Source organism: Cetorhinus maximus, chromosome 20 (assembly GCF_964194155.1).
Source record: "Cetorhinus maximus chromosome 20, sCetMax3.hap1.1, whole genome shotgun sequence".
NCBI lineage: Eukaryota > Metazoa > Chordata > Chondrichthyes > Lamniformes > Cetorhinidae > Cetorhinus > Cetorhinus maximus.
This window is the reverse complement of record NC_135898.1, coordinates 60330774-60347397: the sequence shown is the minus strand read 5'-3', so window position 1 is coordinate 60347397 and position 16624 is coordinate 60330774. Positions and strand designations below refer to the sequence as shown.

General features: G+C 39.6%; 1 protein-coding gene across 1 annotated transcript in view; it reads right to left on the bottom strand.

Annotated features, from left to right (window-relative positions):
* Positions 1-6912: 6912 nt before the first annotated feature.
* Positions 6913-16624, bottom strand: part of pstk (phosphoseryl-tRNA kinase) — a 32734-nt gene continuing 23022 nt past the window's right edge. Inside the window, exons 6-8 of the mRNA XM_078565200.1 lie at positions 15376-15451; positions 13280-13373; positions 6913-8227 (exon numbers count right to left, since the gene is read on the bottom strand). Coding sequence (XP_078421326.1) covers positions 8013-8227; positions 13280-13373; positions 15376-15451 — 385 coding nt within the window. The 3' untranslated portion in view covers positions 6913-8012. The remainder of the gene's footprint in view (positions 8228-13279; positions 13374-15375; positions 15452-16624) is intronic.

Below are 16624 nucleotides of genomic sequence, written 5' to 3'. Positions count from 1 at the left end.
CCTTTGTGATTAATAATGCTTTGTTAAATTAAGTTTTATAAGCCCAGATTTAATTTGGTTCATTTTGACACTGTACATTGGAAGTTTTGTTACATATTTTTAACTAATATAAAATGTCATTTTTGTTTGCGCATTGTATTGTCTTTCTAGCAATGCCATTTGTATATATGTATACACATTAATGTGCATATAAATTCAATACATAATTAAAATTTAGGTGCTGTAAAAATGTGAATAATATGTTAATGTGATTGATAAATAGCCATTTAATTTAAACTATTGCTAATATTGGTACAAGTGCTTGATAGAAAAATGCTAACAGTGCTTAAACTAGCCACAGTGTTTGTTCTTCAATAAAAAATGTATATTATAAAAGTGAAGTTCCTTAATATTTGATGTGAGATTATCTAAACTCAATGCCCCTAGAAGTTGCAGTGGCAAAATGCACTGTGCAGTGCTATGAACAGTTTAAACATTGTTTCTGTTTTTGAGTTAGATCGTGTAAAATATAAGAGTTGGCAAATTCAGTTTTTGAGTTGCATTTTGTACAATACCTTCTTGTATTGCTCTAATTAGTATAAAGTGTAACTGAAGGTGTTGGTTTCTCTTTGTATAATAAAAGTAAAAGTTTACATTTTCTAAAAGAAAGCTGTTTTTTTTGTTTCCCACATAGATATACAAATGCTTTTCTCATGTCATGGCAGATCAAATGAAAGAACATTCCTTGGATCACATTTTAATGAACTGCTCCCACATAGCTAAAAGTGTAGTTGCTTATATGTGTCTGGGAAAGAAATTTCAAAAATAAAAAAACATGTGAAGTAGGAGCAGGAGTAAACCATATGGCTCCTCAAGCCTGCCCCACCATTCAGTACGACCATGGCTGATCTGCCTTAACTCCACTTTCCTGCCCAGTCCCCATATCCCTTAATTCCCTGAGACCAAAAATCTGCCTATTTCAGCCTTGAACATAACAATGGAGCAGCCACAGCCATTTGGGGTAGACAATTCCATAGATTAATAACCTTACTGAGTGAAGAAATTTCTCCTCATCTCAGCTCTAAATGATCGACCATTATCTTGAGACTGTGCCTCCTTGTTCTAGATTCCTCAGACAGTGGAAACAACCTTTCTGTATATCCTGTCAAGCTCCTTCAGAATCTTGTAAGTTTCAATGAGATCTCCTCTCATTCTTCCAAACTCCAGAGAGTATAGACCTAATTTACTCAGCCTCTCTTCAAAGGCCATTCCTCTCATTGCAGGAACCAATCTAGTGACCTTTCACTGTACCATCTTCAATGCAAGTATATGCTTCCTTGGATATGGAGACCAAATTGTGGTTCCGCCAAAGCCCTGTACAATTGTAGCAAGTCTTCCTTATTCTTGTACCCTGATGCGATAAAGGCCAAACTGCCATTTGCCTTCCTAATTGCTTGCTGTACCTGTATGATAACATTTTGTTTTTCTTGTACGGGCATACCCAAGGCTTTCTGAACATTAATATTTAAAAGTTTCAAATCTTCTAAAATGTATGCTGTTTTTCTATTCTTATGTCCAAAATGAATAACCTCTCACTTCCCCACATTATGCTCTACTGTCACCTTGTTGCCGATACACTTAACCTATATTTCTTAGTGGTCTTTGCGTCCTCACAGCTTACAATCCCACCTAGCTTTGTATCATCAGTAAAATTTGATACGTGACACTCTGTCTCTTCACCGAAGTCAGTTATAAGGAGGGTACCCAACATCAGTGTGGTCACCAGGCTACACATGCAGTCCAAACAATGACTCTCATTGTCGAGGAATGTCCCATGACTAAACTTGAAGCCAGGCTTAAAGAACTCCAACTAGCAGCTGGCAAGCGTATTGTCTGGCTCTGTGACCATGCACACACTTTAAAAAAAAAAGATTGTAAATGGCTGAGGCCCCAACACTGATCATTTTATCATTTGTTCATGGGATGTAAGCTTTGCTGGCTAGGCCAGCATTTATTGCCCATTTCCAATTGCCCTTGAGAAGGTGGTGGTGAGCTGCTTTCTTGAACCGCTGCAGTCCATGTGCTGTAGTTACGCCCATTAGGGAGAGTTCCAGAATTATGACCCAGCGACAGTGAAGGAACAGCGATTTATTTCCAAGTCAGGATGGCGAGTGGCTTGGAGGGGAACTTCCAGGTGGTGGTGTTCCCATGTGTCTGCAGCCCTTGTCCTTTGAGAGGGTAGTAGTTGTGGATTTGGAAGTTGCTGCCTAAGGAACCTTGGTGAGTTCCTGCATTCTTGCAGATGGTACTCACTACTGCCACTGTGTGTTGGTGGTGGAGGGAGTGAATGTTTGTGGATGGGGTGCCAATCAAGTGGGCTACTTTGTCCTGGATGGTGTCAAGTTTCGTGAGTGTTGTTGGAGCTGCACTCGTCCAGTCAAGTGGAGAGGATTCCATCACACTCCTGACTTGTGCCTTGTAAATGATGGATATGCTTTGGGGAGTCAGGTGATGAGTTACTGACTGCAGGATTTCTGGCCTCTGACCGGCTCTTATAGCTGCAGTATTTATATGGCTAGTCCAGTTCAAGATCTGGTCAATGGTAACCCCTAGGATGGTGATAGTGGGGGATTCAGTGTTGGTAATGCCATTGAATGTGAAGGGATAATGGTTAGACTTTCTCTTGTTGGAGATGGTCATTGCCTGGCACTTGTGTGGCAGGAATGTTACTTGCCAGCCCAAGCCTGGATATTGTCCAGGTCTTTCTGCATTTGGACATGGACTGAGGAATCGCAAATGGTGCTGAATATTTTGCAATCATCCCCACTTCTGACCTTATGATGGAAGGAACGGCATTGAGGAAGCAGCTGAAGATGGTTGGGCCTAGGACTCCACTATTTATAGTATGCCGACTTGAAAATGCCCTATTTATCCTTACCCTCTGCTTCCTGTCCATTAACCAATCCTCCATCTATGCTAATACAGTACCCCCAACTCCTTAAGCCGTTATCTTATTGAATACCTTTTAGAAATCTACGTATACTATATCTACTGGCCCCCCTTTGTCTATCCTAGCAGTTATATCCACAAAAAACTATAATAACTTTGTCAAGCATAATTTCTCTTTTGTAAAACCATGTTGTCACTGATCATACTCTAATTTTCTAGTTAAATACATTCTAGAATGTATCACTATGTCAGGCTAACTGGCCTGTAGTTCCGTTTTCTCCCATGTTCCTTGAATAGCAATATTGTACTTGCTAACTTCCAATCCATTGGGAATGTTCTAGAATCAAGGGAATTTTGGAAAATCATAACATGGCATCCTGTATCTTTGCAGCTATATCTTTTAAACCCTAGTATGTAGGTCAAAGTGTGCTATCGGTCACTGCTCCCTTATTACTACAGTTTTCTTTTTACAATGAAAGCCAGCTCAGGACACAATGTATGAACACGGGAGCTATCAAACTATGGCCTCAGAGTGCCTACAAACCACAACAAATAGAACTCAGGACTGAAACTACAGGATATGTTGTGTGGCACTACCGCCGTGCTAAATGGGATAGATTTTGAACAGATCTAGCTACTCAAGACTGGGCTTCCATGACGCGTCGTGGGCCATCAGCACAGCAGAATTGTAATCAACCACAATCATGGCCCAGCATATCCCCCACTCTACAATTAGCATCAAGCCAGAGGATCAACCCTGGTTCAATGAAGAGTGCAGGAAGGCATGCCGGAGCAGCACCAGGCATATCTAAAAATGAGGTGTCAACCTGGTGAAACTACAAGGCATGACTACTTGTGTGCCAAACAGCATAAGCAGCAAGTGATAGACAGAGCTAAGCGATTCCACAACCAATGGATCAGATCCAAGCTGTGCAGTCCTGCTGCATCCAGTTGTAAATGGTGCTGCACAAATAAACAACTCACTGGAGGAGGAGGCTCCACAAATGTCCCCATCCTCAAATGGTGGAGGAGCCCAGCACATCAGTGCAAAAGATAAGGCTGCAGCATTTGCTACAATCTTCAGCCAGAAGTGCCGAGTGAATGATCCATCTCGGCCTCCTCTGGAGGTCCCCAGCATCACAGATGCCAGTCTTCAGCCAATTCGATTCACTCCAAGTGATATTAGGAAACAGCTGAAGGAACTGGATACTGCAAAGGCTATGGGCCCTGACAATATTCCAGCAATAGTACTGAAGACTTGTGCTCCAGAGCTTGCCACGCACCTAGCCAAGCTATTCCAGTACAGCTACAACACTGGCATCTACCTGGCTATGTGGAAAATTGCCCAGGTATGCCCTGTAGTCATAAAGCAGAACATATCCAACCTGGCCAATTACCACCCCATCAGTCTACTCTCCATTGTCAGTAAAGTGATGGAAGGGGTCATCAACAGTGCTATTAAGTGGCATTTGCTTAACAATAACCTGCTCACTGATGCTCAGTTTGGGTTCTGCCAGGGCCACACAGCTCCTGACCTAATTACAGTCCTGGTTCAAATATGGACAAAAGCTGAACTCCAGAGGTGAGGTGAGAGTGACTACCCTTGACGTCAAGGCAGCATTTAACCAAGTGTGGCAACTCAAGGCATCCCAGCAAAATTGGAGTCAACGGGGATAAGGGGGAAAACCCTCTGCTGGTTGGAGTCATACCTAGCACAAAGAAAGATGGCTGTGGTTGTTGGAGGTCAATCATCTCAGTTCCAGGACATCACTGCAGGAGTTCCTCAGGGTAGTGTCCTATGCCCAACAATCTTCATCTGCTTCATCAATGACCTTCCTTCCATCATAAGGTCAAAAGTGGGGATGTTTGCTGATAATTGTACAATGTTCAGCAGCATTCGTGACTCCTCAGATACTGAAGCAGTCCATGTCCAAATGCAGCAAGGCCTGGACAATATCCAGGCTTGGGCTGACATGTGGCAAGTAACATTCACGCCACACAAGTGCCAGGCAATGACCATCTCCAACAAGAGAGAATCTAACCATCGTCCCATGACATTCAATGGCATTACTATCGCTGAATCCCCCACTATCAACATCGTGGAGGTTATCATTGACCAGAAACTGAACTGGGCTAGCCATATAAATACTGTGGTTACAAAAGGAGGTCAGAGGCTAGGAATCCTGCAGCAAGTAACTCACCTCTTGACTCCCCAAAGCCTGTCCACCATCTACAAGGCACAAGTCAGGAGTTTGATGGAATTCTCTCCACTTGCCTAGATGAGTGCAGCTCCAAGAACACTCAAGAAGCTGGACTCCATCCAGTACAAAGCGGCCTGCTTGATTCCACAAACATTCACTCCCTCCATCATCAACAAACAGTAGCAGTAGTGTGTACCATCTACAAGATGTACTGCAGAAACTCACCAAATCTCCTCAGGCAGCACCTTCCAAATCCAAGACCGCTACCATCTAGATCTACAAGGGCATCAGAGACATGGCAACACCACCATCTGGAAGTTCCCCTCCAAGCCACTCACCATCCTGATTTAGAAATATATCGCTGTTCCATCAGTGTCGCTGGGTCAAAATCCTGGAACTCCCTCCCTAACAGCACTGTACCTACACCACAGCGACTGCAGCGGTTCAGGGAGGCAGCTCACCACCACATTCTCAAGGAAAATTAGGGATGGGAATAAATGCTGGCCTAGCCAGCAAAGCCCATATTTATAACTTAATTTTAAAAATGTTATGACGTGGCAGGTGATGTGTGCCAGGCGGACCAAATCCATAAGGGAAACTTTGCCACAATGGTTTTGCAATTTGTATTTATTACAAGATCTGTGCATTGAATTCAGAAGTAATGAGTCCACTAAGACCTATAGAGATGTTAAAAATTAAAATATTTTATTAACAAAAGAAGATTTCAAGCACATACATAAGTTTACAGCTACTTAATACTATAACAAATCCTAAAGTTCTAATTCTTAATTAACTTGACTCCCAACTATGCACCCCCTTGGAGGCAACAGTCCAAAATAGATTTTACATTTAAAAAGCAAGCCAGCAAGTTACCACAGCATCCACTCGACAGTGGAATTCCAAAGGCTTTTCTCCAACTTTAGTTACTATGCACAGCAGACTTTTACAAAAATGGCTTGAGGCTTCCTGAAGGCTGTTTCACACACTCCTGTTAGATCTTACATGGCCCCCCACCATGGTCTTTCATTCCCCATTACATATGTTTCTCTCTCTTTAATCTGTAAATTCTATTGTTCCATATGGCTTTGCAAATTTACTTTTCCCATAAAAAAATCTTTAATGTTGCCAATATGACATCTTTCCTTTTGGTAAAAATAAACACACTGCTTGGCCTTGCTTATCTTGCCAGTTGTAAACGCCCTGCCATCCCTTTGAAATCCAAACAACTCCTTCACTTAAACAAAAATGCAAATTTCCTTCACACCTTATATGCTAAGTCCTCATCCATGTTTACTCATTCTCATTTCAAGTACATTTCTACACCTAACTCCTTTTGATAATTTCAAGCTTGCAGTCTAGTTGATGCCAATTCAATTAAATCACATAGACAGAAACATCTACACACACCCACAAACCTACATTACAATAAACCACAACAATATTGTGAAAAATATTATAGTTTCATAACAAAAAGTACATCAGAATTATTTCTCCAGTAAGTGGAGGATAGTTACATAACACAAATTATGTGCATCAAATCAATCCCAGTCACTTACAGCAATAAGTGATTAATGGGGGAATTATCCAATGATTCCCATTCTGGCCTGTACTCATGGTGCCAACTATATGCAGCCAAGTAAAAGTGCAGGAGTACTTTTGAAATGTGGTTCTAATTACATATCAGTGATTCTCTGAGTGCAGGTATCCCATAAAAGTAATGAAACACTCAGGGTCCCCCAACCAATCTCTGAAAGACATCATGAATTACCCAAAGAAAGTGTGCTTCATGCAGAAATAATTTTTATTACTACATACCAATAGAAATAGTATGTTAGAAAGAGAAAAAATAGAGAAATTCATGACTCCTCTCACAGGACCCCTGTTTTAAAACCTATAGGCTATGAGGACCACTCGAGTGTCTTCTGAGTTAAGATTTTTTTTGCAAGTTCTCCAAATACATTTTATTACAACTTTTCAATTTCAGAACAATATCCCTTCAGAAAAAGTGCAATAATTACAGCTGTAAGAAAACCTTTGCAAACAAAAAACATCGTATTCTTCAAAAGGGTAAATGGAACTCAACCACCCATAAAAGGTCTTATAAATGACAAAATTATGATGATAAATTTTTCTTCAATATTTATTAAAATTATCCACACCCAGGTCCCAGTTAATTGATCACATTTGGGATGCTATAACTAGCTTCAGTATTACCAGCTAGGGAGGGGGAAATCAAAATTTTGAAGATGTCCTCCTCAGATTGCTACACAGTGCCCCCCGAATTGTGTATGAACATTGTATAAGAGCCAAATTGAACTCGGCAGTAATGCCCCACAATTGAAAACAAGTTGACAATTCACTCTCTAGGCTTATGTTAAATGACCACTTTATGAAGAAACCAGAGGACTGCTGTTGCCTCCAGGATAGAAGAAAGTAAGCTGGAGTGGGGAAAAGGAACTGAAAATATTGCACTTCCCACTAAATAAAATACAATTTTAATGGAAACTTTCATATAATGATCTGCACTGGAACTTCTTGCAAAGACTTTATAGCTTGAAGAAACCCTCTTCAAGTTTACATAAATAAAGAGCATGTAATCTTGAAATTTCTGAATTACATCTAGGTATAATACAGTGGATTTGTTTTATCTTTCAGCAGGTTTATGGCTGTTATAAATTGCACAATTGTTTCCTATTTATTCTCCAGTGTACTTCTCTAACAACAGAAAGGTAATATCAATTTTGCAAGCATCATGTAAAAGGTCCCACAGTTTTCCAGGAGAATAATTTGACTTGTAAAATTCAAAGTCTCATAAATAAGCTTCAGCACTGAGACATAAAATATCAAGCTATGGGCTATAGGCATATTGTACAGGACTAGGCACTATGAAGTCTGGGATTTTAGAAAATTCATTAGAATTTCTTCTTTTTTCTGATCAAATTCGTGTGCAGTTTCTTCAACAACTGCATTAACATCACCACACAGCTTTATTGGATTGCCTTGGAAAGTGACACGTCGAAGATCCTCCAAAATCACAATTTTAAGCTTGTTAAGTTCTTCAGACAGTAACTTCATATTACATTTTGATAGTTTTTTATCTAGAACAGACATAATTTAACAATATGAGAATTATTGTGAAAGCAAAACACTAACACTATCCAGATCTTGGAAAGCGCTAAAAGATGAATTTAAAGGATTCCTAAATTCTGGCAGGGCTTGAGTTCTGCTAAAATTGAACTAACACATTTCCTATGTGTTTTTTTCTGTCTGCCGTTAAGTGCTATAACAGCAAAAAAAAAACATTGCAGTTACAGTACTTTTTTTTATTTGTTCGTGAGATGTGAGCATCGCTGGAGAGTCTAACATTTATTGTCCATCCCTCATTGCCCTTGAGAAGCTGGTCGTGAATCATCTTCTTGAACCACTGCACTCCACATGGTGTAGGTATTCCCACAGTGCTGTTAGGGAGGTAGTTCCAGGATTTTAAACCATCTGTTAAAATATTATCTAAAGCAAGAGATACTAGGGGGATGTGAACAAGAATTATTTTTTACACAGCAAATGATAATGGGCTGGAACTTGCTGCCCGCGAAGCAGGTGGAAACTGCGATGATCAATAATTTCAAAAGAAAATTGGATAGGCACTGGAGGAAAATAAACTTATAAGGCTATGCGGATATAGCCAGGGATTGGGACTGACTGAATTGCCCTACAGAGAGCTGGCATGGACTTGATAGGTTGAATTGCATCCTTCTGTGCCATAATGACTATTTCACAAGTGGTTACTTCTTGTTCTGTTAATTTACCTAAGTTACAAAAGTCTACATTAGAATGTAAATGTGGTATACAAAAGCACCTGCTTAAAAATGCCAGTTAGAACAAAAAATACATGTGAAGTTCCCCATGTAGTTCAATAAATAAATGCACAATATGGGGCAATACAGACCAGGAAGGTGGCAATTCAGAGCCTAGTCTTTTTAAAAAAAAATCTTCAGGATGTGGGCAGTGGAGGTAATGCAGGCATTTATTGCCCATCTCTATTTGCCCTTGAGAAGGTGGTGACGGGTCATTTTCCTGAACCACTGCAGTCTACGTAATGAAAGGACTCCCATAGGGATTTACAGATTTTTACCCACTGACAATAAAGAATGGTGATATCTGTCCAATCATTTCCTGTTTTAATTTCAGATGGCCTGTGTCTGCAGTTTATTTTGTGCTTTCTCCAATTTCCTTCATTTCTTTTCTTTTGTGGGCCTCTCTCGTGGATTTTCACTGTTTTGGTTATTTTCGTTATTTTATGTCTTTCCATTGCCTCACTGAAATCATCTCTTATATCTTGGAAACATTTTCAATAAGCACATTTACAGGTTTTCAACCCAGTAACTTCCTCTCTGTGTTTGGAAATCTATTGTTTCTCTCCCTTTCTGCTTTATTTTCTCCAGTCCTGTTATAATGCTTGCTTATCTTTTCGTTTTCATTTCTGACAAGGAGATACCCTACCCTGAAACGATACCCTCTCTTTTCCGTTACAGATTGGTTAACTGCTATATAATTCCAGCAATTTTTATTTTCGGCTGATGTTTACTAGATTATCACGATGTAGGTAAAAATGTCCCCAATGGATTGAAACTGCACTATGTGATTAGTTTAAAAAAAAGTTTGCATGCAAATCCCCTGTAGTTTTAATGTGATTAAAATAAGGAATTTCATACAAAAATATTGCTTAAAAGTATTTCAGTCCCTAAAATGTGCAATGCAACATTTTCAAGAGGGTTTAGCCAGAATAGTTTATTACAATTTTTAAAGTTTATTGACAACACTGCAGAGAAAAACAGGCCATTTGGTCCAACTAGTCTATGTCGACATTTATGCTCCACACGAGCCTCCTCCCATACCTTTTCATCTAACCCTATCAGCACATCCTTCTAATCCTTTCTCCCTCACGTGCTTACCTAGCTTCCCCTTAAATGCATCAATGGTATTTGCCTCAGTTATGTCTTGTGGTGGTGCATTTCAGAGTAAGAATACTTAAGTGGGGGACAGCTAACTTCAATGGGGCAAGAATGGAACTGGGCTGGATAGACTGGAATCAAAGGTTGGCAGAAAAAACTGTAGTTGAACAATGGGCTACCTTCAAAGAAGAAATGGTTCGAGCATAGTCAAGGTATATTCTCTCAAAAGGGAAGGGTAGAGCAAACAAATCCAGAGCTCCCTGGATGAAAAAGGAGATAGAAATTAAGATAAAGAAGAAAATGTGTGCTTATGATAGGTGTCAGGTAGAAGATACAATTGATAACCAAGTAGAATACAGAAGGTTCAGAGGGGAGGTGAAAAAGCAAATAAGAGAAGCAAAGAGGGGTTATGAGAAAAGACTGACAGCCAACATAAAGGGGAATCCTCAAGTCTTCTATTGGCACCCAAGTAGTAAGAGCGTGGTAAAAAGAGGAGTAGGCTGATTAGGGACCAAAAAGGGGATTTACACATGGAGGCAGGAGGCATGGCTGAGGTGTTAAATGAATACTTTGCACCTGTCTTTACCAAGGAAGCAGATGCTACACCGGCCATGGTGACAGAGGAAACTCTTGTCACTAGAAGGGTTCAAAATTGATAAGGAGGAAGTGTTGGATAAACCATCGGTACTTAAAGTTGACAAGGCACCAGGACCGGATGAAATGCATCCAAAGGATATTGAAGTATGGGAGGAAACTGCAGGGGCACTGGCCATAATCTTTCCATCTTCCCTAGACTCAGGGGAGGTGCCAAAGGAGTGGACAATTGCAAACATTACTTGTTCAAAAGAGTTTGTGACATTAAGCCCAGCAATTACAGACCAGTCAGTTTAACTTCAGTGGTGGGGAAGCTTCTTTAAACAATTATTCAGGATAGAGTTAATAGTGTCTTGGAAAAATGTGGGTTGATTAGGAAGAGCCAGCATGGATTTCTAAAGGAGAAATCGTGTTTAACTAACTTGGAGTTTTTTGAAGAGGTAACAGAGAGGGCTGATGAGGGTAATGCTGTTGATGTAGTGTACATAGACTTTCAAAAGGCATTCGATACAGTGCCACACAACAGACGTGTGAGAAAAGCTATAGCTCATGGAATAAAAGGGACAGTAGCAATATTGATACAAAATTGGCTGAGTAATAAGAAACTGAGGGTAATGGTCAATGGATATTTTTTGGGCTGGAGGAAGGTTTGTAGTGGAGTTCCCCAGGGGTCGGTATTGGGACCCTTGCTTTTCTTGATATATATTAATGATCTAGATCTTGGTGTGCATGGGACAAGTTCAAATTTTGCGGATGATATGAAACTTGGAAGCACTGTAAACTGTGAGGAGGACAGTATAGAACTTCAAAAGGACATAGACAGGTTGGTGGAGTGGGCAAATAGGTGGCAAATGAAGTTCAGTGCAGAGAAGTGTGAGGTAATGCATTTTGGTAGGAAGATGGAGAAACAATATAAAATAAGGGATACAATTCTTAAGGGGTGCAAGGACAGGGGGACCTGGGTGTATATGTGCATAGATCATTGAAGGTGGCAGGACAGGTGGAGAAAGCAGTTAATAAAGCATACAGTATCCTGGGCTTTATTAATAGGGACAAAGAGTACAAGAACAGGGAGATTATGCTGAGCTTATATAAGACACTAGTTAGACCTCAGCTGGAGTATTGTGTACAGTTCTGGGCGCCACACTATAGGAAGGATGTGAACACATTGGAGAAAGTGCAGAAGAGGTTTACAAGGATGGTTCCAGGGATGAGAAGATAGATTGGAGATGTTGCGACTTTTTTTCTTGGAGAGGAGAAGGCTAAGAGGAGATTTGATAGAGATATTCAAAATTACGAGGGGGCTGTATACAGTAGATAGGGAGAAACTATTCCTGCTCGTAAAAGAATCGAGAACAAGATTTAAAGTGTTTTGTAAAAGATGCAAATGTGATGTGAGTAAAAACCTTTTCACGCAGCAAGTGGTTCGAATCTGGAATGCACTGCCTGGTAGTGTGGTGGAGGCAGGTTCAATTGAGGCATTCAAGAGGGTATTAGATGATTATTTGAATGGAAACAATGTGCAAGGGTGCGGGGAAAAGGCAGGAGAATGGCAACAAGTCACAAAGCTCATTTGGAGAGCCGATGCAGACACAATGGGCCGAATGGCCTCCTTCTGCACCGTAACATTCTGTGATTCTTATTACTCTTTGATGAGAAGTTTTTTCCTGAATTTCTTATTTGATTTGTTAGTGACTATCCTACATTTATGACCTCTAGTTTCAAACTTCCCCAACAAGTCGAGATATTTTCTCTACATCCATCTTATCAAACCCTTTTGTAATCATAAAGATCTATATCAGGGCACTCCCTAGCCTTTTATAGAGAAAATAGTCCTAGCATGTTGCACCTTTCCTGATAAGTGCATCCTTTCAGTTCTGACATCCTTGTGAAGTATTTTGCACCTTCTCCAGTGCCTCCAAATCTTTTTTATAATATGGAGACCAGAACTGTGCACAGGACTTCAGTGTGGTGTAACGAGGATTCTATACGAGTTTAACTCCTTAGCTTATCAATTCTACCCTTCTATATAAAAAGAAACCATAGTGCTTGGTTTGCTTTTTTATGGCTTTATTAAGCTGTGTTGCTACTTTTAGTGATTTGTGTATCTGTACCCCTAAATCCCTTTGCTCTTTACCCCATTTAGACTCCTATTATCCAAGTCTCCTTAATCTTTGTACCAAAATGCACCACCATACGCTATATTGAAATTCATTTACCAAATACACATATATTCTGAAAGTTTGCTACTGACTTTCATCACATTCTTATTTGGTATTAACTACATCCCCCAATTTAGTGTCATGTTAATTCTGAAATTGCACTTCTGATTCGAGTCAAAATTGTTAATGTAAATTGTGAACAACTGTGGTCCCAACACTGGTCCCTGTGGAATGCCACTTCACAGCAGTCTTGAGTAGTTGCCTAAACCCCTTCTCTCAGTTTTCTGCTTTGTAGCCAGCTTGATATCTATCCTGCTACCTGTCCCCTGACCCCACATGTTTTGACTTCACTATGCAATACTTTATTGAAGGCCTTTTGAAAATACAATACCAACAATACATAAATGACAGTTTTTGCGTATTCATAGTATATTAGTTGTACCTTTCGCAGTTTTCATCGACTGGGATACCAAACGACGGATGGCTTGATCAGCCTGATGAAGAACATTTGCTGCACAAATGGCACGATCTATTTCCTATGTAATAGCCAAAAACAGGTATTTTAAAGTTTGCATAAATCAATGCAAACAATCATTATTGGATTAATTGTATGCTTGAAACTTAGAATTAAACCTAAGCTGGTAGATGTGCCTAAAATATCATTGTACTTGTTCGATACATGCACATTTGCATTTGCAATCAAAACAGTTTCAGCTCCCAGGCAATTATTAATTTGAGGTGTAAAGAAAAATGAATGCATTGAAGATCAGTAACACACCTTTAATTGTTGGAATATGTATAAAATGGATATGGATCTGGGAATACATCTCATTCAAGTACATAACTTTGTGTTACTATCTATAATTGCCATGTGTTAATGGTGACCAATTCATGAAAATTGGCTATGCAGAACACAGTTCAGTTCATACAATTTTATCTGGTTTTGTTATAGAGAAATATATATTAGGAGAGTATTATCTTTAAACAAAACAGTGCAGCCTTTGAGATTACCTACTTTTCTGCACTGTGTAGTGTCTACATAAAAAATGTAGAGAGAAGGACTTCCAAATGAATTACTTACACCTTATCATAAAGATAAATATAGACGATAGCCATTGATCCAACTTAGCTCGTTCTTCCAAAGCAACTGAAATTCCCACTACGATGGCATTGAGTTTCCTCTTAAACAATTATAATATTTTGCCTCCAACTCCCTTACATAGAAGGCCATTCTAATTATCAATCAATCTTTGTGTAAAGACGTGCTTCCTGACAACAGTCAAGAATTAGCCTTTTACTAGCTTATTTCTATGTTGCATAATCCAATAGCCATGGTTTAACTTGAAACAGTGCTCTGAATTTGACTTTTCTATTCTACTTAATATTTTATTTAAATCATTTGCTTCCTTTCAAGCTTGAAAACTCTGTTTTTTAACCTTGTTTTCATAACTCAGTCCTCTGACACTGGTTATCAGCCTAGATTATGAGAACAACTTCTACCTGAAACGGGTGAGGTCAGCAGAGTTGCAATGCAGTGCAACTGAAGTCAATTTTTGTGTTTTTGTGTTCATTTAAATGCAAACTGTGGGCACCCTATGATACTGTTGGAGCTAACTGGTTGTAGGAGGGCAACAGATCACGTTCCTCCCAGGCTGAGTAGGACAGTAGATCAGGCTTGGTAGGGTTGGGGTACAGCTGATTCCAGAGGGGGTCAACCACAGATTGACAGTGACCTGCAATAATTTTGTGCAGCCAGGAGGGAAAATTCTCCCAAACAAATTGTTGCGCCTTTTCCTGAGGACAGCTGGTTAGGCCGCTTAATGTTTGGTGCCAGCTAACGGTGTATGTGGTGTATGTTCCGTCAATTTGTACCTGAAAGTTGCAATCAGTGTCCTGTGACTGGCAGTATCCTACTAGAAACAGGTGAGTGCGCTATTTTCCTATATACTGGCCCATCTGAAAATTGTATCGTGAGTACTTAGCATTAAAAGGGCAATCCAGTGCTCCCCTGATTTTCAACTGCTGGTAACCTGTTTTTTAGTCAACAAATGCATTTTCAGCAGCTGAAAATCATTCTCCAACATCGCTTACATTACCTATTACAAAGACAACAAAATTTTTAACAAGTGAATTCTGCTTACAGGAGTACTTTTAAAAATAACATCTTCCAGTTTTAATGAAAGACTATTCACTGTTTATTCCTCCAGAGATGCTACCTGACATGCTGACTGCTTCCAGAATTTTCTGCTTTCATTTCAGACTTCCAGCATAGATTTTTGTCAACATTGACATTACAAACTGTACAGAAATAAATGCTTCTATTATAGACTTTTCCACTTAAAATCAGTGGAGTGCAACTTTTTTGTTCAAATAATGAATTCCAACTGGGCTCTACAGTGAAGCCTTTCCAAAGGTTACTATTAAAAGCAATGACACAAGAAACATTTAGTTCTACCTACATTCTCGCTCGTGTGCCACATTTAAAAACTACAACTTTATTTAGGATACACATTAAACTATATAAACCATTGCATTTACCTTTTGTTCAACGTTTTCTTCAAATGGCTTCTCTGGATTTTCTAAAGAAACATCAAGTAGTTCAAACACCTTCTGGCTGTCAAACATGAATGAAAGTGAAAGCGGACAGTGAACGTAACATTGCTGTATCTAACCCTGCTTTAGACTTTAACATACATTTTTTAAAAAATGACATGACAGTTTTTTGGCGTTTTATTAGAATTAACATTCCTTAGCCATTATTTACACTCAGAAGTGTCTGAGAAGGAACTAACATTGTAAAAATTATGAACAAGAAATGCCAGAAACACTTAGCAGGTCTGGCAGCATCTGTGGAGATCTCTTCATAGATGGTGCCAACCTGCTTGAGTGTTTCCAGCATTTTCTGTTTTAATTTCAGATTTCCAGCACCTGCATTATTTTGATTTTGTAAAAAATACATCCCGACATAGATATTACTTTGTTTTCAAAGTTCTGTTTTCCTCTTTTTAAAATATTCTAATTTTATCCTGCCTTCCTAAAAACATTGATTCCTTGCTTGTTTATGATTTTACTGCATTTGTTGCCCTTTGGTACCTCATCCAAGTGGCCTTGATAATGATAATGATCAGTGAGGCCTGATCACACTTACTTTCTTCAAATGTTGTTGGATATTAGATTAAGAGTGAAAACCCTAGCCAGTTCTCTATTCCTTAACCCAGAGTGCCCTGACACAATTACAATGAGACCAACTATTTCAGTGCAAATTAGGGATGCAACATTCCTGCTCTGTATGACTCTTACCTGCTGCATAAATTGACTGACCGACTGCATGAACTTCACAATAAATACAGAATCTATGATAGCTTAGAAAAAAGAAAAGGCTGAAGCATTTGCAACCATCTTCAAGCAGACATGCCAAGTGGACGATCCATCTCAGCCTCCTCTTGAGATCTCCAACATCACAGATGCCAGTCTTCAGCCAATTCGTATCATGATATCAAGAAATGGCTGAAGGCACTGACTACTGCAAAGGCTATGGGCCCCTGACAACATGCCAGACTTGTGCTTCAGAACTAGCAGCACCCCTAACCAAGCTGGTTCAATACAGCTACAATACTGGCATCTACCTGGCAATGTGGAAAATTGCCAAGCTATTGCCCTGTCCACAAAAAGCAGGACAAATCCAACCTGGCCAATTACTGCCCATCAGTCTATTCTCAATCTCATCAAAGTGATGGAAGTTAACATTGACAGTGCTATCAAGCAGCACTTACCTGCTCACCAATGC